The sequence below is a fragment of the Haliotis cracherodii genome, unplaced genomic scaffold, assembly GCF_022045235.1.
Source record: "Haliotis cracherodii isolate W230 unplaced genomic scaffold, xgHalCrac1.p SCAF_39, whole genome shotgun sequence".
NCBI lineage: Eukaryota > Metazoa > Mollusca > Gastropoda > Lepetellida > Haliotidae > Haliotis > Haliotis cracherodii.
Window position 1 is genome coordinate 849,118 of NW_027266296.1, and position 25,928 is coordinate 875,045.

The window sequence follows — 25,928 nt, forward strand, 5'->3', positions numbered from 1 at the left end:
AACAAACATTTACTTTTACATCCACTCATTGGGAAATCAGAAACCCGAATATAACTGTCACCAATATAGTAAGACACAAGAAGCATGAGAAACAAATCTTATCAAGTCTACGAGCAATTTGGATCCATTTGTCACTTCCGGACAAAACATTCTTTTCTTCTTCACACGCTGACATTCCATTTGTGTTGTGGTCATCTGGACACAACCCCACTGAGCTACCCGTAACACTTTGAAGGGACTCTCCTTTGGGCAGGTACTTCTTCTGTTCCCCTATTGCCACAAGCCTTTGGGACATCTTGGGAAACTTGGGAAATGTGACTTGAAAGTCTGAGGGCAGTTTGTGAACACATATGATGAGTCCATTGGCGACGACTGTGAGGATGCTGATAGTTGTTTGTAAGGAGGCATATATTACTGAAAAGAATGTATTTGTTATCGTTACTCATATGAGTGTCAATTACTGCAAATGCATGATCATCTTTAATATCTGATTATTGGCATTGTAATAGCTTCATGCAGATGGTATCATTTCATTCCCCAGTGATAATCTGCAGGGAAAACAAACATCACGTGCCAAGTTCTCCTTAATCAATACGAGACATTTAAAGAGGTTGTAAAATACTGAATATACACTTTCCATGGGATATTGCAGGAGTTTCCCGAGTGAAATTATTTTCACATTGTCCGAGGTTAACCTATTAACCCAGTTCATTAAACCGAATCTTAAATTTGTTGCATGTGATTATACATACCCATCAAAGAGACTGTATCGGACAACTTTGGCATCGCGTCGTTCATTGACCCAATGAATACCAAGTAGGACAACACCACCGTGATTGACAGAGTTATCTTCTCTCCACTCTCTACAGGTACTAAGAAGCTGATTGGACAGAGCAGAGGAAATGTCACCATTGGAAATATCATGATCATCCAATAGAATGCCGGACGTCTGCTGAGCACAATAGAGAAGCTTATCCCCACCAAATCATCGTCTGAAAATGTTGTCGGATAGCGATCCAACGCAACTGAGGACCCTGCTGTAGTAAACTCTCCATGTGGCACAAAAGCTGACATTTGGATCTTGTTGGATGAAACTGTAGTGTTCAAAAACCTGCTTGTTGTCATCCAGGGAAGAAAGTCAAAGGAACATGTCTGGGTGTCAAAGGGGTACTTTCTTATGTCAATTTTGCAGCTTGTTTCACTAACCATCCCTGGTTCCCAAGTGACCAAACCGCTGCTCCTAATGAATACGAGAGTGTCCGAGTTTCCTAAAACTCTTTTCGCAGAAACGCTGGTGAATAAAGATATTAAAAGTGTTTTGAAAAAAAAACATTTTATTATGCGGTGAGTGAGTGAGTGAGTTAAAACCCGTGGAAATTACGGGTAAGTGTGTAGGTCCCAGCAACTCGCGAGATCTCTGATTAAAAGCTTGTGATTTTGCTGGAATCCTGGTTGCCGGTGTAAGCTGCTAAAATCTACCCCCAGAGTATACCTGAGTAGATTCTGGGAGCTCCCAGAATCTACCCCGGGGTATATTTTGGGGAAGTTCTCTATCCCGTTGTAGAAATAATAAATTGTTATCGAATCCAAAAATTCGAAATGTTGTTTTAAACATGCAAAGAAGAAAGAAAAACTGTTTAATCTAATAAAAAATATCTTACAAATCACATTGACAAGTTCGAAAGTTGGTGTTGAGAATTGTGTGAGGAAATGGCTTACACTTATGTTATTAAATAAGCTTTAATGTGCTTTGTGAGTGATTGAGTAAGGTTTTACACCGCTTTTAGCTATATTCCAGCAGTCAATATCACGGCGGGGGACACCAGAAATGGGCTTCACACATTGTACCCATGTCGGGAATCGAACCCAGGTCTTCAGTGTGAGTAGCCAACGCTTTAACCACTAGGCTACCCGACCGCCCCCAATATGCTTTGTGAATAGACCTAACTAACCTGGTTGGTTGGTTGGTTTGTTGTTTAACGTCACACTCAGCAATATTCCGGCTATATGACGGCGGTATGCACTTGTGTCTGTAAGTACCTTTGTTTGGGGAGGCATGTATCACAGTATGAAGAATAAATTTTGACTGTAGAAGACATCAAATCATTAAAAGCATCTGATTATTTGTCCATTTACATTCTTATTCTTATAAATATAGTTAGATGGGTGTAATAAATTTCACGTTCTCAGTCCGAGTTTTTATGTTATTTATATTTGAACTGTTGTGGCAATTTAAATAACAGGATATGAATTTTTAAACTGATTAGATGTGTACTGAATAGGCGTTTATGTAAACTTATTCAGATGACAATGTTGTTACACCAATTGACCAGGGGAGATCAAGACTGAGTTAGACCCCCCCCCCCCCCCCCCCCCCCCCCAAGAAAACTTCATGTACATTCATGAAATTAAAATAATGTTTAAATTAAACAGGGCATGAGTAGATTCTGGGAGCTTCTACATTATAGTTATAACCCGGGGTAGGCCCCAGAATCTACCCAGGTATACTTTGAAGGGGTTAATTTTCAGACAGTTTTGAAAAATCAAGGCTGTGTGAGAACTGCGGTCGCGCCATACAGGGCCAGCATGTGATTTTGCATCTTGCAAGAGAGTTAACCTGCTATTAAGGTCCAGTTTCCACCCTTGCCGAACAAGGCTGGTATGATGGAGTTAGATTTTGGCTGGACTAACGAGTCTATGCTTAGTCCAATCAAAATCGTGCAATGAAATCGAAATCCGGTTCTTAAACTGTCATGCAGATTTCGGCCGATTGCAGGATTTGCAAAGCATGTGCACCGCCAACTCGGTGTTAACAGATAATCTTTTTATGTTTTTAATCAAGGTGCTCACGTGATTTGATGCACTTTACGATGTAAGTTCCGTGTTATCACAATATAGATCTTGATTATCGATCAGATCGTCTTGACTGGGCGCCGACATTTTGTTTGAAGCAACTGCAAGTGATACGAGGAGTGGAATCTGATTGGTCCATCGGAGAGGCATGGAAGGGACATAACTCGTAATAGCCACTGGTGGCGCTACGATCGAGCCCAGAAATTCCAGCCTAGTTCGGCAAGGGTGGAAACTGGACTTTTTAAGTCGGTTAACTCTCTTGCCCCGGGAAGAAAAATAACGGACTTGTATATTATTGAATATTCTACACCATGGTGAAAATTTAAAGAAAGGTTTGAAAAGTCAAAAGTACTAAATGTCCAAGCTTCTGTTTTGCTAACGAAGAAGCCTAGAAAATTTGTAGCCACATCTTATCATACATGTATAAAGTACATTGCGGCGAAATGTCATATTTGACAACTTTATGTAAACTCTGAGCGAATAAAATACTGTCATATACCCGAACAACATTATAACAGATAATATATTATATTAGAAATTGTACGGTTATTTATAACGTGGATCATTCGATACAAAAACGTACTTGTTTTATTAGGCAAAAATATGAGTTCCGCTATGACGTCAAAGTCCAATTACAATGGCCCAGAAATAGGGGTGTGCTTAACTTTTTTCTTTGTGTCTAATTTGTTACAGGGCTTTTCTACGTACCTGCTATTCATAGGTCCATTATTGAGTGGTCACACTTAGGATGCCGAATAGCAAAATTTACCGACGTGGATTGGAGTCACTCAACTTGTTTACAACTTGTTGCATGAAAATAGAACTGGTCCTATTTCGTACAACTCACGATGACCTGATATCGTTCAATAACAATCAAATGGCCAATTCCCTTCTACTGATGTACCAACCGGAACATGAAATAAAGGAGACCAGTGAGACCGCCTCATCTGTTTCATATTAAGATCTAAGCATAAAGATTCAGAATGACAAAACACTCTCCACAAGACAAGAGGGATCACTTCAACTTTCCAATAGTCATCTTTCCCTTCATGTCGAGCAATATTCCAGCAGCTCCAGCATTTGGGGTTTACATTTCACAACTTTTGGAATACAATAAAGCATGCTCTTTCTACCAAGATTTCAAAGAGCGTCATACGACTTTTGTTCATAGTTACTCGAGGTTACAACATTCAAGGCCTCAGTAAAGCTTTCAAAATGTTTTATGGTAGACACGTTTTTTTTAAGGTGAACAATTAACTTGCCTTTGCATGTGTTTGTGATGGTGCCATCGGTTGGACAGGATACGCTCACCTTTTCGCGAACACCTGGTATCATTACTATTTGATAGTGACTCAAAAACACATGCTCATGATATAGTCCGAATTGTACACTCAACTGCTTTATGCAGACATTTCTATTGGATATGGAAAAGGTTTTGTCACTTTATATATATGCAACAAATTGTGTTCAACTAGTTGTACCGGGTGAATGCCCCTTTAGGCCTGCTTCTCCTCTCTATATTCGAAGGCATATAGATATTCCAGGATGCAAAACGCGAATCGAAACGTCTTTTCAGTTCATATCTTTGTTAATGTTTATTGAACACCAGGGACAACAATACATGCTTAGCCATTTTGTGTCATCCCTTTCCAATGAATGCAGATCAACTTTCAATAAAAGCAAATGAGTTTTATCTTCCTCAGAAGTTGTTTGATCAAGGTTCACACTCAAGGCTTCAGTAAAGCTTTCAAAAAGTTTTATGGTAGCTATGGGGAGGGTATTTCAGAATTTGATCCATCAGTGACCAAAATGATGTCCGCAGCTATTCCCTATAGACTTGTAATTCCCGACATGGGTACAATGTGTGAAGCCCATTTCTGGTGTCCCCCGCCGTGATATTGCTGGAATATTGCTAAAAGCGGCGTAAAACCATACTCTCACTCACTCACTATAGACTTGTACTGTATGATCCCGTATTTTGTCAGGTGAACAATTGATTTTTGCATGTGTTTCTGATGTAACAGGTATTTGATAGTGATTCATGAACACTTTCTCATGGTATGGTCGGAATAATACATTTGGCCCTGCTATTGGCAGAGGTTTCTTATGAATATGGACAGGTTTTTGACGCTGTTATTTATACATATATCCTAAAAAAAACTATCCCCAAGGTTGAACGCTATTGATTGATGGTTGGTTGGTTGTGTTGACCTATTCTACCCCGGATCTTCATGGGTCTGAACGCTATTGGAGTAAAAGGAATCTGACCGCTATTGACTATTATAAAATGCTTTGACAATTGTTATTAAATGAAACCTCAGTTCTTGGGATCCTGTAAAATAAGTCGACAGGAGCAGTAATAGAGCTTGAAATTAAACCAACGTTTAAATTATCAATATTGAAAGTAACATTTGGGTCCATGAATTTACAACGACCCCTGAACGACGATAGATCAAGTTATCAAGTCCAAGAAACTAAAATTCCCCACAAACGACGAATCAAACCAATTTTTAAAATATTGAATAAATAGCATTTGGGTCCATGAACTTATAAAGACTCAAACGATACATGGAGTTATAAAGTCCAAGTTACTAAGTTTCATTGTAGTAACAGTATGGTAAAGGAGTCTTCACAATGCCTAAATTGACACAACGTGAACCAATTAGCATGGGAGCGTTGTGCCCTGTTGAGCTTATATTTCCCTTTACAAATTGGTTCAGTAAATACCACCCACTTATCCAAACGATGTCCTCTATAGTCTAGAAATAATGGCAGCTGACTGTGCGCGTCTCTGGTTGTACATACTCATTGTCAATGACGTAGTCGGGGAGCCAGATCTTCGTCTGTGGCACCGTAATGAAGTCAAGATCTCCATGTTGGCTGGCGTTCCAGGACAGCAGCATATCATGCCATGTCTGTGTTTTAAAAACATAATACATTTATCATATTATTTAAGTTTATCATACTTTTCGTCACAACATGTTTTACTCATGTATTAAATGTCACATCTTTACATTCACAAAGGTCTTAGGTTTCACATATTGTGGGAGCTGTTCCTACTCTTTATCTAGTGTAGTAAAAAGATAATGTTGTTAAAAGCCATTTGGTATGCCATTTGCTGCTCCAGCTTTTGGTGTTTACATTTCATAATTTTTGACAAACATTCGAGCATGCTCTTTCTACCAATATTTCAAAGAGCGTCATAAGACTCTTTCTCAGAAGTAGTTTGATCAAGTTTACAACACCCAAGGCCTTAGGAAAGCTTTCAAAAGGTTTCATAGTGGACAAGTGGAGGACATTTCCAAATTTGACGCATCGGTGACAAAACTTATGTCCGGTGCAATTCCCTATTTTAACTTGCACCATATGTTCCTGTGTTTTTATTAGGCGACCAATTGACTTGCCTTTGCATGTGTTTGTGAGGGGCGCCATCGGTGGGGCAGGATACGCTCACCTTTTCGCGAGCACATGGTATAATCACTATTTGATTGTGATTCGTAGACACAAGCTCATGCTGTAATCGGAATCGTTCATACTGCTCTTGGCAGAGGGTTTTATTGCTGTTTATTCCACGGCAAAAAAAAGCTTCTTTAGAGGTCATCTTGTTTCAGATTATTTTTGAAAAAGATGTATACTTACAAGGCTAAGCCACCCATTCCACTTCAGTTTTTGACTTTTCAGATCCTGAAATATGAAAATCAAACCATTCCTTTCTTATTCGTGCATGCTTGTTGAATGAACGTTGTTCGAGTTACCTGGATACCACCTGATTAGTTTCTCTGAAACGGCTATATGGCAGTATACGCTCATCTTTCGCAAACACCTGGTATCATCACTAGTTCATGGGGATTCATTAAAACATGCTCATGATATACTCGGAATAGAGTGAGTGAGTTAAAATGTAACGTCGCATCGGCATTATTTCAGCTACATAGCGAAGAGACCAAGTTAATATATTCAAAATTGAGTTATTTTTAATGCAATTTTTTATTTAAAAACAAGTTGTGGAACATATTTGAGAATAATATATTTAGAAACAATTTATCAAACATATTTGAGCAGAACAATATTATATATACAATGGACTCTGCTTTTAGACTTCTTATGGTAATGAAAAGGGGTTCGCGGTTTTAATTTTCACTGACTTGGTTGATGCATGTCATCATGTACCAAGGGGCGGTCGGCTAGCCTCGTGGTTAAAGCGTTCGCCCGTCACGCCGAAGACCCGGGTTCGATTCCCGACATGGGTACAATGTGTGAAGCCCATTTCTGGTGTCCCCCGCCGTGATATTGCTGGAATATTGCTACAAGCGGCGTAAAATCATACTCACTCACTCACTCATCATATCCCAATTGTGTGGATCGGGTGGTCAAGCTCGCTGACTTGGTTGATGCATGTCATCTATCCTAATTGCGTTATTATCTAACGTTGATGGCCCTTGTAACAGTTAGTGAATCTTGTGAATCTTTCACCATTTCATGCAAATAATGTAAGTAGTACTTTGAACATATATTATGCAAACATATTTACCAGGGAATCGATGCTGGTAAGAGAAAACAGCATATCCATTTGTATTGGTGCTTCATGGCTGTGAACGGGACGAACGTATCTGTCATATCCATCAAAGATCTGCTTCTTCACCTGTATGATGTCCCCCGGGCTAGCGCCTCTGACTGGAACAAAGTACTCACATCACTGTAAGCATTTAAGTACCATACAAAGTCGAGAAGGATACAGGGTATCAAAGCTAGGCCTAAACATTGCAGTCATCATCAGTGTTTGTTTGTTTGTTTGTTGATTAACGCCGCACTAAGCAATAATACAGCTATATGATGGCGGTCTGTAAATAATTGCGTCTGGACCAGACAATCCAGTGATTAATATCATGAGCATCGATCCACGCATTTGGGAACGATGACATGCATCAACCAAGTCAGCGAGCCTGATCACCCGATCCCGTTAGTCGCCTTTTACGACAAGCATAGTCGCCTCTTATGCCAAGCATGGGTTGCTGAAGACCTATTCTACCCCGGAATCTTCACGTGTCTCTACGCCATTTGGATGCGATGACATGTATCATCCAAGTCAGCAAGCCTGACCACCCGATCCCGTTAGTCGCCTCTTACGACAAGCATTGTCGCATTTTACGGAAAGCATAGGTTGCTGAAGACCTAATCTACCCCGGATCTTCACGGGTCGATTGTTATGTGTGAAACTGAGACATTGTGTTATTATGGAAATAATTAACAGCTGATTGACTGTTTGTTGTTTAACGCCGCACTTAGCAAAGTTTCAGCCTTATGACGGCGGTCTGTCAAAATTGAATCTGAACCAGACAATCCAGTGGTTGACATCATGAGCATCGATCCACGCATTTGGTATACGATGACATGCAAACAGCCAAATCTCCGAGTCTGAACAGCCGATACGTTTAGTCGCCTCTTACGACAAGCATACCTACACAAACCTACACATTTACCCGTAATTTCCACGGGTTTTAACAGCTGGAAATTTGATTCCCTCTCACTACACAGCTTAAACTTGAGTATGCAAAAAGACAAAAGGATGATTGAACGGATGTCTGAATACAACAGTTGGATAAGGAAGGGTTGGTTGGTTGGTTTGTTGTATTACGCCGCACTCAGCAATATTCCAGCTATATGACGGCGGTCTGTATATAGGCGAGTCTGGTCCAGACAATCCAGTGATTGATATCATGAGCATCAATCCACGCAATTGGGATTGATGACATGCATCAACCAAGTCAGCGAGTCTGACCACCCGATCCCGTTAGTCGCCTTTTACGACAAGCATAGTCGCCTTTTACGACAAGCATACCTACACATACCTACACGTTTATCCGTAATTTCCACGGGTTTTAACAGCTGGAAATTTGAATCCCTCTCACACAACAGCTAAAAACTTGAGTATGCAAAAAGACAAAAGGATGTTTGAACGGATGTCTGAATACAGCATTTGGATAAGGAAGGGACATCAAAGATATTTCGTTGACTATGATCTACATTAATGAATTCGTCAGATAATAGGGAATACTTACCACACAAACGATGTAAGCCACAGAACAGACAAGCTAGAAGTAGGCGCCACATTTCCATCGTGTCTTCAGGTCCTTTCTAATATTCGCTTCCTCGTGGTTCCATAACGAACGAATCATGAAAGGTCTCTGTGACCATCGCAACAAAAAACGTCTATTCCGTCAGATGAACATTTGCTTTCAGTTCGTTCATATACGCATTCGATTCTCTTTTGTTTGCACGGTGTCTCTTGTGACCGTATCCAGTAATTATTGACTCCAACATATTGATCTAACAGGGGGAGTATTACTGACGCCAACAATATAGTCCTTCGCACTAAACATACATTATTAGCGATTCCAATGAGTCCACAGAATCCAATTAAAGCACCAGTAAATGTATAAAGATTTATTTTCAGCGTCATTCGCATCATTCCTGACGGTTGCTGTCGTGTATTGGCAAATGTATTTAGCGGTTGTCCATTCAGGAGTTATGCCGCCTTGAATGAATTATGGGATGTTAGGGTCGAGCACGTGAGCACGACCGCGAAACATGAAAACGTGTAGCTCACTTGAAGAATAGAGTTCATTCAATTGTGACAACGGCCTCGTTATATGACATGGTGTCAGAAGGGGACTGTCAACGATAAGTATGGCGAAATTTCACCCACCAGAGAACTCTAATTTCACGAATCCCGCAGAATGGCCTGACTGGCGACAGCCATTATCGCGTTTTCGTATCGCCACGAAACTGAAAGGGCGGTCGGGTAGCCTAGTGGTTAAAGCGTTCGTTCGTCACGCCGAAAACCCGAGTTCGATTCCCGACATGGGTACAGTGTGTGAAGCCAATTTCTGGTGACCCCCGCCGTGATATTGCTGGAATATTGCTAAAAGCGGCGTAAAACCATACTCACTCACTCACCCTCACTCACTCACCCTCACTCACGAAACTGAACAAGGAGTCCGAGGATGTACAAGTCTCATCATTAGTGTATGCCATGGAAAAGGAAGCATACACAATTCTGACCTCTTTTACATCGGGAGCTGATGAGGACCAGACTTATAATAATCCTGTCAAAAAGTTTATTGCAGATTTCATTCCAAAGCGGAATAACATTCACGAACGTGCCAAATTCTATCAACGCTTGCAGAAACAGGGAGAGACTGCGGAGTATTTTATTAAGAACTTATATGAACTAACTGAACAGTGATATTTCGGTGACAAGAAAGGGGAAGCAGTCAGGGCCAGAATAGTTATCGTCATTCTCGGTAAGGAAGGGTCAGAGAAAATGCAGCTGAAACCTAATCTAAAACTTAAGATGCAAAACAAATTGCTCGACAGTTTGAATTGATCAAATCACAGATTAAGGACCAGGACAACAGTTGGAAAGACTTAGGGGAGCTAAGAAGTCGCTCTGAGCCAACAAAAGGAGCCAGTCATTCACAAGGTTCACGTGGTGGAAGGACTTATCCTGGTTTCCATGGAAATCCTGGATTTGGTGGCAAAAGTCGTTACCATAGTGGTTGGTTGGTTGGTTTTAACGCCGCACGCAGCAATATTCCAGCCATATGACGGCGGTCGGTAAATAATCGAGTGTGGACTAGACAATCCAGTGATTGATATCATGAGCATCGATCCACACAATTGGGATCAATGACATGTATCAACCAAGTAGGCTCGCCTGACCATCCGATCCCATTTGACGCCTTTTACGACAAGCATAATCGCCTTCCACGGCAAGCATGGGTTGCTATAGACCTATTCTAACCTGAATCTTTACGGGCCCGTTACATCCGTTACCATAGTGACGGATATTGGCAGAGGCAATCTACAGATGTCAAACAATGTGGACGTTGTACTCGTCATCATATTGGTAGGAGATGTCCTGCGTCAGGAAAATATTTCTTCCTTGGATCTGTGGACTGTGATGATTCAGAGTAACCATGGTACGTAAAATTAAGGATTCAAGACACCTGTGTGGTTCTGAAGATTGACACTGGTGCTGATACGACAGTGATCAATGTGGAAACTTATAAGAAACTAAACATTGTTCCAAAGGTGGAGAACGCAACAACAAAATTGTGTGGTATTGGGGAAAAATTGAATACCTTGGCCAGGTCTGTCCACTTACATCATACTGAGGGGACATTTGCAGGTTCCGTGTTGTTGTCATCAGGGGACATGAAACCTTACTTCGGAAGAGATGTTTGTAAGAAAATGGGACTGATAGAGTATGTTGCATAGATTTCCAGTGACTTATTTGGAACACATGGATTGCTGGATTGTGATGCAGTTAAAATCAAGTTGCGAGAAGATGCTCAGCCATACCCAATTTCCACAGCACGTTGAATTCCATTTCCGCTTTTGGGAAGAGTGGAACAGGAGTTAAAGCGAATGATAGATGCTGACATAGAAGAAGTGAAAGAGCCAATGAAATGGTGTGCGCCTATGGTTCCAGTATGGAAAGCTCAGGACAGATAAGGGTATGTGTGGATCTGAAAAGACTGATCTCAGCTGTTGAGCGTGAGAGATTCATGGTTCTAACTTTGGAGGATAGTGCACCCACGTTATCTGGTTCGACTATATTCACAACCCTTGATGCCGCAATTGGAGTTTATCAAATTCCATTGCACAAAGACAGTCAGAAGCTTACAACTTTTATGACAACGTTTGAGCGTTACTACTTCAAGAGGGTACCTTTTGGTATTACGTCAGCACCTGAGATATTTCAGAGACCTAATGAACTGCTGTCGAACCATCAGGGTACGTACAGAAGCAATTATGGACAATATCCTTATTCACTGAAAGGATCAGGAGGACCATGATGAGCATGTCACACGTGTCCTAGAAACTGTCAGAAAGTCAGGCCTACTGTTGAACAAACAATAGTGCAAAGTGTCACAGGAAGAAAATTCCTATTTCAGACACAAAATGAACAAGGACTGTATGAGTCCTGACCCTGCCAAGGTGGCAGCCATATGCAATCTGAAACCCTCGACCGACGCAAAGGAACTTCGAAGGATAATAGGCATGGTACACTATCTAGGCAAGTTCTTACCAGATCTGGCTACCACCATGAAGCCACTGACAGAGCTGTTGAGAGATGACTGTGTGGGCGAGGGGCCCAAATCAAGAGGCGTCATTTGCCAAGATTAAAACAGCCATCACAAGTTCATCCGTTCTAGCCTTCTATGATCATTCATTGCCAATAATAGTTGCTGCAGATGCCAGCAGCTATTGACTCGGTGCTTCACTTTTTCAATTGCATGGTGACAAACTGAAGCCGGTCGCCTTTGCATCTCGCTCACTAACTGGAGCTGTACGGAAGTATGCCCAGATTGAGAAAGAGTACCCGGCTCGTACATGGGCTTGTGAAAATTTTGAGCGCTACTTAGTTGGACTCAATGATTTCAAAATCCAAACAGACCACAGCAACATGTCAAGCAAACAAGTCATCGGGAAGATGAAAGCAATGTTCGCACGATAGGGAGTGCCAGAGGAACTGGTGCCTGTACACAGTTTGTGTCGTCTGACGTCAGAGAATATAACTTTACACGGACAACATGAAGCCAGCACTATCCTAAGGCCAACGGCTGCTGCTGAGAGAGCGGTGAAAATAGAAAAAAAGGATCTTACAACAAAACGACCCATACTTGGCTCTTTTAGGCAAGCATTGGTTGTTGAAGACTTACTCTAACCCGGACCTTCGCGTATCTATGACATTATTATCCCCCGCCACGAAGTGTAAGGGGGATATAGGAATGGGTGCCGTCCGTCCTTCCATCCTACCGTCCGTCACATTTCGTTTCCGGAGCAGATGTTGAAACCCGTACTATATTTCTCCATCAAACTTGGCACAAAGATAGCTCTAGTGGTTAACTGGTGTCTTTTGATAGTTTGGGATTTAATTTTTTTTTTTGAGTTTCCATGGCAACGACTTTGATTTAGATTGAAAATGTCGGTAGCCCTCGTTCCGAAACAGTTTTCGAAAAACGTATTATATTTCTTCACCAAACTTGGCACATAGATAGATCTAGTGGTGAAGTGGTGCCTTTTGATAGTTTGGGATTAAAAACAATTTTTTTTTAGTTTTCATGGCAACAACTTTGAATTAGACTGAAAATAGCGGTAGTCCTCGTTTCCGAAGCAGATCTTGGAAACTGTACCATTTTTCTTCACCATATTTGGCACATTGATAGGTCTAGTGGTGAACTGGTGCCTTTTGATAATTATGGATTTAAAAAAAAGTTATTTTTTCTAGTTTCCATGGCAACGACTTTGAATTAGACCGAAAATGGCGGTAGTCCTAGTTACCGGAGCAGATCTTGAAAATCGTACCATATTTCTTCACCAAACTTGGCGCATAATGTCATCTCACAGAATTGAATACATTTCCTTTCTTGTTGGTAAGTTCCGTATTGCTTGAGTGTATGTTCCTCCAAAAGTGTCATGGACACAGTTGTTGCATTCACTGACTAACTTCATGCAGAAACACAACTCATTACAAGTACAACAGTGTAACTGATCTTAAACCTACTCAACTGTATAAACACTATATATTCTTGTCAACTATACTCTGTACTTCACTTGCTAGATAAGGGTCCTACAGAACCTACACCGAAACCATCGCTCCTAATAGTAATAAAGAAGTTGTTCGTCCATATGTCTCATCCTTACTCATTACAAATTCAGTTACATATTCTATCATAAACTACAACTACAGATGGCAAACAACATCAGTAACAACTTTTTTTAGTGCTGCAATTAGGCCATTTAAAAAAGGTCCAGTGAACATAGTTCACAGGAGCTAATGCATTGCACACAACCGGACATGTCAGATTGGCGGCGGATGTGTGTATTTCATGCTTGTTTAACTCAGGAACAAAAAACTGCTGGGCAAAAGAAAGTACAGCAATATTCCAGCTATAAGACGGCGGTCTGTAAATAATCGAGACTGGACCAATGATTGACATCATGAGCATCGATCCAGGCAATTGGGATCGATGATATGCATCAACCAAGTCAGCGAGTCTGACCATCCGATCCCGTTAGTCGCCTCTTACGACAAGCATAGTCGCCGTTTATCGCAAGCATGGGTTGCTGAAAACCTATTCGATCCCGGATCTTCACGGGTCTCCAGCAATATGACAGCAGTCTTCATCAATAAAGTCAACGAGCCAGACCACCTGATCCCGAAGACCAATTCTAACCCGGATCTTCACAGAGAATACTTACTCACACAGATGAGTATGATGAGAATTCACGATCAACATATCTCAGTGGGCTGATTTGGGAAAATTCATCAATAATATTTCATTCTTTTTTTTTTTCGTCTTGTTCTGTAAATAATCGAATCCAGTGATTGTTATCATGATAAATGTAATCAACTAAGTTTTGTTTGTTTGTTGTTTAACGCCGCACTCAGCAATATTCCAGCTATATCACGTCGATCTGAAAATAATCGAGCCTGGACCAGACAATCCAGTGATTGACATGCGCATCGATCTACACAATTGGGATGCGATGAAATGCATCAGCGAGCTGACCATCCGTTGCCCACCGAGTCTGACCTCTCGATCCATTCAGTCGCTTCTTTCCACAACCCCTAATCGATGGGCACATATTTCCTTACCCAGAATCCACACGAGTTGATCAATCATTTTGAAATGATAATTAGGTGACTTAAAAAGCTTGCCAGTGTTCGAATATCATTCTAATTTTGTGACTTCGTACGTCTTCACCGTTGACCATTCCCCATGACATCAACCCAGTGGCATACAAACATAGCTTCTGACCAGTACTTGTGGATATCGAACACTGGTCGGCAAGGCCCAGGCTCCATTATTTGTATAGACCACTATGACAAAGACGGGGTATTGCAGATTACAGTCTTAACCAGCATTTACTTACTCACCCACTCATTGGGAAATAAGAATCCCGAATATAACTGACACCAATATAGTAAGACACAAGAAGCATGAGAAACAAATCTTATCGAGTCTACGAGCAAATAGAATCCAGTTGTCACTTCTGGACACAGCATTCTTTTCTACTTCAAACGCCCCATCTGTTTTTTGGTCATCTGGACACAACACCACTGAGCTACCCGTAACACTTTGAAGGGACTCTCCTTTGGCCAGGTATTTCTTCTGTTCCCCTATTGCCACAAGCATTTGGGACATCTTGGGAAACTTGGGAAATGTGACTTGAAAGTCTGAGGGCAGTTTGTGAACACATATGATGATCCCATTGGCGACGACTATGAGGATGCTGACAGTTGTTTGTAAGGAGGCATATATTACTGAAAAGAATGTATTTGTTAACGTTACTCATATAAGTCTCAGTAAGTGCAAATGTATGATTTTGGTTTGAGTGTTGTTTAACGCCACACTCAGCAATATTCCAGCTTGACGGCGGTCTGTAAATAATCGGGTCTGGAGCGGTCAATCCAGTGATTGATATATCATGAGCATTGATCAACGCAATCAAGATACAATGACATGCAGCAACCAAGTCAGCGGATCTTCATTGTACAACCATAATTTGAAGGCAAAACAAACATCACGTTTCAGTTATTAGATCAAATCCTTTAATCTCGAAGATCCGGGGTAAAATGTGTCTTCGGCAACCCATGCTTGCCGTAAAGGGCAATCAAGCTTGTTGTAAAAGGCGACTAACGGGATCGGGTGGTCAGGCTCGCTGATTCATGTCATCGATCCCAATTGCGTGGATCGATTCTCATGATGTCAATAACTGGATTGTCTGGTCCAGACTCGATTATTTACAGATTATTGACTGGATTATTCCTGAATGCGGCGTTAAACAACAAAGAAACTTTAACCAAAACGAGACACTTAATGAGGTTATTAAAATACTGAATGAACGTTTTCTACAGGATATTTTATTTTTGGTGATTTCCCCCCCCGCGTGAAATAGTTTTCAATTGTCCGAGGTTTACCATTTAACTGTTAAAAGTGGCAGTGGCCCTAACTCCTTAAATCGAATCTTCACTTTGTAGGATCCGCATTTATACATACCCATCAAAGAGACTGTATCGGACAACTTTGGCATCGCATCATTCAGTGACCCAATGAATACCAAGTAGGACAACAACACGGTGATTGACAGAGTTATCTTCTCCCCACACTCTACAGGTACGAGGAAGCTGATTGGACTCAGCAGTGGAAATGTCACCATTGGAAATACCATGATCATCCAATAGAATGCCGGACGTCTGCTGAGCACAATAGAGAAGCTTATCCCCACCAAATCATCATCTGAAAATGTTGTCGGAAAGCGAGCCAACGCAACTGATGACCCTGCTATTGTGAACTCTCCATGTGGCATGAAACCTGACATTCGGATCTTGTTGGATGAAACTGTAGTGTTCAAAAACTTGCTTGTTGTCATCCAGGGAAGAAATTCAAAGGAACAGGTCTGGGTGTCAAAGGGGTACTTTCTGGTGTCAATTTTGCAGCTTGTTTCACTAACCATCCCTGGTTCCCAAGTGACCAATCCGCTGCTCCTAATAAATACGAGAGTGTCCGAGTTTCCCAAGAATCTTTTCTCAGAAACGCTGATGGAGAAAGACATTTAAAGCGTTTTGACTAGGAAATATTTGACCATGGCTATTCACTCTTAGTCATAACAAATCTCTGTCAAAAGCAGAGTCAATTGTTTGATTCCGACTAATAGAAAGGCCTAATAGTCGCTCGCTATATGGCTGGATTAATGCTGATGCGACGTAAAGTTATACTCACGCACTATATATTCGAAGGCATATGTAACCTTTAAGAAAAAGAGGAACTGTATTGAAGGAAAATGGGGTCAGGCCACTATGAAAGATTGTACAATACGTTAACAATAAAAATACAACAAAACCTCAGTTTGTGGGGACCCATAAAATATGTCGGCCAGGGAACTAGCCAAGCTTAACATCAAACCAATTTTAAAATATTAAAATAAAAATATTGAATAAATAGCATTTGGGCCAATGAACTTTTAAAGACTCAAACGATACATGGAGTTATAAAGTCCAAGTTACTAAGTTTCATTGTAGTAACAGTATGGTAAAGAAGTCTTCACGATGCCTAAATTGACACAACGTGAACCAATTAGCATTGGAGCGTTGTGCCCTGTTGAGCTTATACATGATTTCCTTTTACAAATTGGTTCAGTAACTACCACCAACATATCCAAATGATGTCCTCTATAGTCTAGAAATAATGACACTTGACTGTACGCATCTCTGGTTATACATACTCATTGTCAATGACGTAGTCAGGGAGCCAGATCTTCGTCTGTGGCACCGTAATGAAGTCAAGATCTCCATGTTGGCTGGCGTTCCAGGTCAGAAGCATATCATGCCATGTCTGCCAAGTACATATGTGGCATTTATATCGACCAAAAAACACAAACAAAATAGAATGAAACAGTAAATATGTTCATCTTAATAAAATTTGTCACATATTTTGCAACGTCATAACATGTTTACTCGTGCTGTTTTGAATGTCACAAATTTACATTCGCTCAATTCTAATTTTGTTTCATTTATAGTGGCGACTGTGGCCCAATATATCTCGTGTGGCAAAGGATGATCATGTTACTCTATGCCATTTGTTAAACAGCAACCATAAGCTTTTTTTAAGCTTGTCATGAGGTCATCTTGTTTCAGATTATTTTTGAAAAAATTGTATACTTACAAGGCCAAGCCACCCATTCCATATCAGTTTTTGACTTTTTAGATCCTGAAATTGAAAATCAAAACATTCATTCATCTAAATCGTGCATGTTTATGGAAGGTAAGAATGGGAATTAAGCTAGTTACCATGTGGTTAGTCTTTTCTGTAACAATGCAGATAGTCAAGTCATCGGGTAGGATACGCTCACCTTTTAGCGAATATCTGGTATCATCACTATTTGATTGTGATTCATAAATATATGCTTATACTACAGTCAGAATAGCACAAAAGATTCTGCCTTTAGATTTCATGATTATGGAAAGGTGTTTGTGGCTGGTATTTAAAGCTTTCAAACAGTAGCATTTATATCTGCTATTGAGATGCCACGGGCCAACAGCACATGTTATATATACAGGAACTCAAGTATCACAGTGGGGCGACTGTGAAGAGGGGGATATTGAGAGTCATTTGAGTCAATTGGAAAGTTTATTCGTCGTCGGAGACATCACTGATGAAGCTAAGACAGTGGCGTGCGTTCACTTAGCGCTGAAGGGAGAAGCCAAACGATTTTTCACAACATTATCTGAGGAGCAGCAGCAATTGTACTCGGGTATGAAACAGGCGTTTCTAGACAGGTTCAAGTCGGTGAAACGGCTATGCAACTAAAATATGTCATAACAGATCTTGTGTCAAAGGCATTTCCTAACGTCACTGATGTTGTTGCTAGAGCAGCACTCAGAATAACACACCACAGGAGAGCACTAAATCCAGGGGTGAGACAAAAATTATCTCGGATAACTGCAGATGATGTTACTTTTGAAAACTTAGTAAAGAAGGCAATGCAGATTGAGAGGCAGGGGACAGCTGTTAGGCTTGTGGCAACAGGGGAAAACGTCAGTGAAGGACAGAATGATATTTTAACTGAATTAGCCAAGAAAATAACTGACCCTGCACTAAGCCAGCCAGAATTATCAGCTTCTGTTGTGGCTGTTTCTAGGGAGACTGCAGTAAAATCGTTACAGGTGTAGTAAGTCAGCTAGAAATTGTGAGCAAAATCAAGGTAGGGAGGGTTCACAGGGATAATGGAGATTTAAAGGCAATCTGCCGTGCACAGTTTCCAGGTTCAAACCGGTTAAACTAGATGTGGCTAGGGAGAGAAGCCGAAACTCCCTAGCAGGTAAAGTTAAGGTGTCGGCAACTACAGTAGGAACTGATTCGTGTAGAATTGAAGTAAAAGGAGAGGTTGGATGGGAGAAGTGCTTGTGGTTAGTTGATACTGGGTCTCAAATGCGTATTATTACAGACGATTTAGCCAATAGGACAGGGCAGGAGATTATCAGCACTATTTATTCCACATACAGTAGATGGATTCGACATGGGAGTTGACAGGGATCTTTTGACACATTGCAGAGTTGGGGAACAAAGAGTGAGTGAACATAGGTTTACAATTGTGAAGAATTCCACATACACTGCAATTCTTGGCATGGATTTATTTCCAAAATTAGGATTGAAAGTGTCGATGGGGGGATGCTGTGTGCTATGACTCAAATACAAAAGAATACAGGAAGATACAAGCTTATGTTACACCAGTGCCGATGTCACAATCTATATGCCATGTTTACTTGGATCATGCAGTGAAAAGGTCACCTAGGCGCATGAATGTGGTTAAATGAACTGTAACAATATCAGTGGAGCCAGGCATGACAGGCATCATTTAATCAGCAGGGATGTTTTAAAGTGACTAGCTTGGTGTTGGATGTGGTCCAGTGTTAGAGTGAGTGAGTATGGTTTTACGCCACTTTTAGCAATATTCCAGCAATATCACGGCGGGGGACACCAGAAATGGGCTTCACACATTGTACCCATGTCGGGAATCGAACCCGGGTTTTCGGCGTGACGAGCGAACGCTTTAACCACTAGGCTACCCGACCGCCCCTCCTGTGTTAGAGACAGCCCGAGTCAATAACAAGGTATGTCTTCATTTGACCTAATTAATCCGTAGTTGGAACTTTCTCACCTACAATGGATGATTCACCTGTAATTGCTACATTACCTATGAAAGATGCTTCAGCACCTACACGTGACAGGAAACAGGAAATGGATAGAATGGCTGGCGACCTTGCTAATTGATCACATATTGGGGGGAATGACACACACAGGCTGTACAAGATAATACATGCAAATGGTGATGTGTTTTCTGTGGATAGAGTGATTGGACATTCTATTCCTACTGGAAATGCAGCGCCTATTGCACAGAAGCCTCGGCGATTTTCACATGATGCCGAGAGCAAGATTTCAGACTTTGTTGATGAAAGTATACAGGCTGGCTTGATCAGGCCAAGCCATAGTCCATGGTCAAGTCCATGGTCATGTCCATGGTCAAGTCCATTAGTTCTTGTTAAGAAGGCTGATTTAACGACAAGGTATTGAGTGGATTTTCGCGCTTTAAATGATCATTGTTTAGGGTACAGTTTTCCTCTCCCATGGATAGACAACAGCTTGTTTGTGTTGACAGACCCTTTCAGCAAATGGGTGGAGGTGTTTGCAGTGCCAGCCCAATCGGCTCAAAGAACAGCAACCGTCCTTTACAATGAAATTGTCTGTTGTTATGGTGTCCCAGATGAGCTACACTCTGATCAAGGAAGGAATTTTGAAGCTAACTTACTTAAAGAGCTCTGTGTCAAGCTGGGAATGCGACGCACCCGCACGACACCTTAATCCACAGTGTAATGGTCAGGTCGAGAGAATGAATCGGACACTATCAGAAAGACTTGCTGTATTGAAGCTAAGGACCAGAACGATTGGGATCTGAAACTTGCAGCTGCATTGAGGGTCATTAGAACAACCCCCAAATATAGTGACAGATGAAACACAATTTATAGTGGTGTTCGGACGTATTGCTTAGAACAAGATGCATTTGGATGTTGGTTCGAATGAAACATTGGATCCTTCATCTAGACTTTCTAAGATAAATAATAATAATAAGTGCATTTATAATGCGCCCGATTCCATTCACCAAGCGGATGCTCATAGAACTACACTATTATTACCCCGGTCAATGGATCAGTCAACACTCGATTCTCAGCTCCCTTGTGAGTATACAACCCAAACTGCCCGTGAGGCGCTAGAAGGTTATCAGCCAAATTACCATCTCATCCTACCGGGTACCCACTTACTGCTGGATGAACAGAGGCACATTTCGAACAAAGTCACTTGCCTAAGGATCCGTGGTGACACGACACAATTTGTTCCTTATTAAAAGGGGAGAAGGTCTCGTTATTTCATCCTGAAAATAATCCAGGAACCAGCAAAAAGCTTAATGCAAAGAGATGGGAAGGACCTTTCGTTGTCGAGGAGCAGAGCAGCCTGACAACATACAGGATTCGGCCGTGTATTGGACATGGTCGACCAAGGGTCATCAATCATTGACGTCTGGAGAGACATCATGATCGTCCAAGACTCATCAATCATCGACGTCTGGAGAGACATCATGACCGTCCAAGACTCATCAATCATCGACCTCTGGAGAGACATCATGATCGTCCAAGACTCATCAATCATCGACGTCTGGAGAGACATCATGACCGTCCAAGACTCATCAATCATCGACGTCTGGAGAGACATCATGACCGTCCAAGACTCATCAATCATCGACGTCTGGAGAGACATCATGATCGTCCAAGACATCTAGAGACCCAAATTGACACTGTGTTGGATGAAACAGCTGACCCAGTGAGGCTGATACTGCAGCTAGTAGATTTCATTCCACCGATTCTAACCCTGTTTCATACAGCGTGGTTGTGGTTGATTTGGATGATGATATCCTCTAATGTGCTACTTGTGACTGTGACATTAATCACGCCAATGTTGCTGCTCGGGAGCAGAGACAGTCTTTAAGAACAAGGAGAACTCCTTAGTGGCATAGTGACTATCTGGTGTATGGAAACTGCTTTATATTCTTCGAGAAAGACCAATGTCCAATTCAGCATGTATATGTTTTAAGTCAATATTCTGTAGTTTTTGTAAATATATTTTAAATGTATAAATAAATTGATAAGGATTGTATCTGCTGATGGGAGTTAAAGAAATACTATTGGATGTATAAAATATGTTATTTAACATGTAGGAAATGAATTAATCTCTTGTATCATAGGGCGTGGTCTAAGAGGGAGGAATGATGTAAGGGAGATAACTCTCATTCCGGATGTTCTGGTGGTGTTATGATAGCGCGTGAATTGTTGAAAAAAGTTGACAGAATGTTAGAATGTTACCTTGATTGTGTTGTGTGATGAGTTGACCGTTTTGTACAATGTTGTACAGTGAAAGTCTAACGAATAACAACGTTTGACTTGACGCATCGAGTTCTGTCTATCAATATCTTTCAAGGTAAAAGCACCTATAAAATGATCAGGTTTGTCCGCGTCCTGTTCCGTCCATACATTACCATTGCCATATGAATGAGACTGATATTTAACAGATGATGCCCAGTCAGTTGTGTAATTGTTGATCATATGTTGAGTAATATTATGTTGGAACATTTCTTAATATATCTTGTTACAGACATTTTAACTAATTTCATTCAAAACGTTATCATCCTTATTGTTATATGACAGTGTGTGTTGTTGTTTAACTATGATTGTAACTGTGTTACGTTGTTTCTGTTGAGTTTCGGTAGACGCTCATTGCATTGTGTTTGCACAGTGATCATCGCAGGAAGTGACTATATGTAGATGCTAGTGTTGTATGTAAACACTGCTAAGACTATAAAAGGGAACAATAGCGTGTGCCTCATTTCCATCGCTTTTCAACCATCTTTCATGTGAGGATCGCTGATCATTCCTGATTCCCTGCCTAACCCTTCTCGGAAGATTGACCACTGTCGCCGCTGGGTGAATATATATTATTATCACTGACTTTTGCTTTTCCCACTGTATTTTTGTATTTGACACTGACCACTGTCATCATATTGTATATTGCCATTGAATATTGTACTACCACCCAATTTTGTACTACCATTGTAATTGATGTGCATTAATTTGTATTGATTTGTACACTTAGTGAATTTTGTAATACATTCTTGATTGTAACCAACTTGTTGGTTGGTTGTTTCTGGGTTAACATATAGTTTCAATTTGGGAACTGACACGAAACAAAATAAAATAAATGGGTATCGTTCACATTCTATGTAAACCTTCAAATTTGATGTACTAGGTTCAAACCATAGAACATTTTGCATGAATATGTACATACATTTTTTAGATGTCATCAAACATTTCTAATCACCAAAACTCTGCTCCATATATAAAAATTAAATCTTACTTTTGTTTCGAAAATTTAATATATCTTGATATATTTCCGGAGAATTTTAAAGGAATACCCATTAAGATCTTAAGCTTGTGCGGAAGCTTGGGAAGCATGAATCTTCCATGACAATCTATTTGTGAAATATACACCCGTGTACCAATAGAATGATACATCTAATGAACGTCTTTGGGAAAAAATGTTTCCCTCTTCTAGCTTGTGTACCTCCATGCTTTAAAAGAATATTTTTTGTCTTTTTTTTTCAAGTTGACACACACACATTCCATTGTTTACAATTGCATTCCAGCTGATTAAAATGCTTTTGTAGCTCTCATAAACATGTTTCACACCCACGACGATTGGTTGTGGGTCAAAAGTCAAAGTCAGAAGAAGTTTAGTACAGAATATATATAGTAGGTGTCCATCATGTTGTTAAAGTATTACGGTGGACACCTACTATATATGTCCATCATGTTACAGTATTATCGCTATATGGCTGACATGGATTTTTAATAAGTGCAAAAAGTGTAAATATATGATCTGTGGTAGCCAGCTTGAAATTCAGGAATCTTATCACGCTTGTTCGGCAATTTAGAAATTCTATCGTTTAATATTGTAGTAAATACTTTTCCTAAACTGCTAATTAATGAAATACCTCTATAGTTATCTAGATCACTCCTGTCTCTTTTTTTAAAATGCAGGGGAATTATTATATCTATTTTTGAGAGATCGTATTTGATTCAAGAACGCAGAAGGTATTTCATTCACTGTCAAACATACAATCGTCTTTCTTTAAATTTCAACTCCAAGCATACTGATAGGAATCCTGAGGATCCAGGTCTTCATCAACCTGTGCTTGCCGTAACAGGCTTCTACCCTGTCGTAAGAGGCGATGGAATCGATGACATGCATCAACCAAGTCGGCGAGCCTGACCACCCGATCCCGTTAGTCGCCGCTTACGACAAACATAGTTGCCTTTCACGGCAACTTTCATGATGTAGTATGCGACGCTTTGATTGGTTGGATGAAAGGTCGTTCTGACGTGACCCGTCATGGGATGTCCTCAGACCTCTGTTTCGCCATAGCGAGAACTAAGATCTGATTTTAATGAGATAGGGTGAATGTAAAATAAAGAAACAAGGTAAAAGAGCTGGTTTGCCGGGAACTGAACGATAATGTGCTTGTATCAGTTGTGAACATATACAGTATCATTCGTCACCACTCGCCCCTTTCCGTAACCTGCAAGAAGACTCGTCCCCCTATCGATGAATGTTATGTGCGACAATACGACAAACCAATCAGAATGCGCGTGTGATTTCATGTTCTTCGTCAAAGAATCCCTCAGAAATAATTTTAGATTTTACATATGTCTTGCATCTAAAAATATACCCAAGACACAGTTAAATGTGTTCAATCATACTGTATAATTCTGCATGTCCCGATGTGCTTTAAATTGCATCTGAAATATACATAATATATGGGGAATTATATGTGAACCATTACGCAATAAGTTGACAATTGATTTAGGTATGCCCGTTTGCGCTCAGACGGAACCCGGTCGCAAAAATGGCCATGAGAGGGGCACGAGTCGCCATTCGGCTTCACACGGAATAACACGAGTTGGTCACGAATGGTACAGTATGTGCCATGCCGAATATCCAGACCAGAACGGCTGACACAGTGTACAGTTTGCAACAAATGGAATGTCTGTATCGTATTTCCATGGTATGGTTTGCCGGTGTAACGTCAAGAATACATCTATGCCGAACGTGAAGTTTATTCACAAAAATAACATATTTTTGTCTTTCGTCGGGGGCTCGCTTAAGAGTAAGTAAATCTAGTAAGTATTTGATGTAAGCAAGTAAGATGTACAAAATAGTATGTAAAACATATTTACCAGGGAATCGATGCTGGTTAGAGAAAACATCATATCCATTTGAATTGGTTCTTCGTGGTTGTGAACGGGGCGAACGTATCTGTCATATCCATCAAAGATCTGTTTTTTCACCTGTTTGATGTCCTCCGGGCTAGCGCCTCTGACTGGAACAAAGTACTCGCATCACTGTAAGCATACACATACCATTCAAAGTCGAGCAAGATGCAGGATTTCATTACAAGGTGAGGCCAGACATGAGAGGTTCGTGATGTGAGAAAGTGAGGCCTCATTAACAGCTGATTTATTGTTTGCTGTTAAACGCAAACTCAGCAATATTCCAACTATAAGCCGGCGGTATTTATATGAAAGTTAAATTTTATTAATTTAATCTGGATAAGGCAGTCCAGTGATTGACATCATGAGCATCGATCCACACAATGGAGTACGATGACATGCACTCACACGCCCGAAATTCATTTAGTCACCTACCTCTGAAGATTCAACCCATGCTTGCTGAAAAAGGTGACTATGCTTGTCGTAAAAGGCGACTAACGTGATCGGGTGGTCAGGCTCGCTGACTTGGTTGAAGCATGTCATCGATCCCAATTGCGTGGATCGATGCTCATGATATCAACCACTGGATTGTCTGGTCCAGACTCGATTATTTACAGACCGCCGTCATATAGCTGGAATATTGCTGAGTGCGGCGTTAAACAACCAACCAACCAACAATTTAGCCACCTCTTACGACATAGGTTAATGGGGACCTATCTTCTAACCCGGAATCAAAATTGGCTTTTACAGCTGAAAGTTTAGTCCTCCTCGCATGACAGGTAACACTGTGATACTTAAGGCAAAAGGATGTTTGAACGATTTGAATCAACGTTACTATCTGCCAAATGGAGTTGCAGTCAACTATGACCCATCTGCGTTCAAATGGTTCTACAACGAACAGTGCATATCCAGTGGGTGCGATAACTTATAGTATACGAGTATATGATCATTACTAAAGAAATATCCATCAAGAGATTTCGTTATAAACAGGGTTGACTATGATCTACGTTTTTGTAGACACCTATGAATTTATCACATTATAGGAAATACTTACCACATAAACTTTGTAAGCCGGAAAACAGGCAGGCTAGAAGAAGGCGACACATTTGCATCGTGTTCTATCTGG

At 40.8% G+C, this 25,928-nt stretch overlaps 2 protein-coding genes across 2 annotated transcripts; both read right to left on the reverse strand.

The window, feature by feature from the left end:
- LOC139478141 (acetylcholine receptor subunit beta-type unc-29-like) lies at positions 1-9,076 on the reverse strand. The gene is made up of 6 exons (XM_071260472.1): positions 8,913-9,076; positions 7,385-7,527; positions 6,493-6,537; positions 5,659-5,768; positions 753-1,291; positions 1-414 (listed from the first exon to the last, which is right to left on the reverse strand). Exons 1-6 carry the CDS (start codon positions 8,968-8,970, stop codon positions 26-28), a joined length of 1,284 nt encoding a protein of 427 aa, XP_071116573.1. The 5' UTR covers positions 8,971-9,076; the 3' UTR covers positions 1-25.
- A 5,731-nt stretch (positions 9,077-14,807) lies between these two features.
- On the reverse strand, positions 14,808-25,928 carry LOC139478099 (acetylcholine receptor subunit alpha-type acr-16-like). The gene is made up of 6 exons (XM_071260414.1): positions 25,857-25,928; positions 24,770-24,912; positions 17,592-17,636; positions 17,152-17,261; positions 15,927-16,465; positions 14,808-15,190 (listed from the first exon to the last, which is right to left on the reverse strand). Exons 1-6 carry the CDS (start codon positions 25,912-25,914, stop codon positions 14,808-14,810), a joined length of 1,278 nt encoding a protein of 425 aa, XP_071116515.1. The 5' UTR covers positions 25,915-25,928.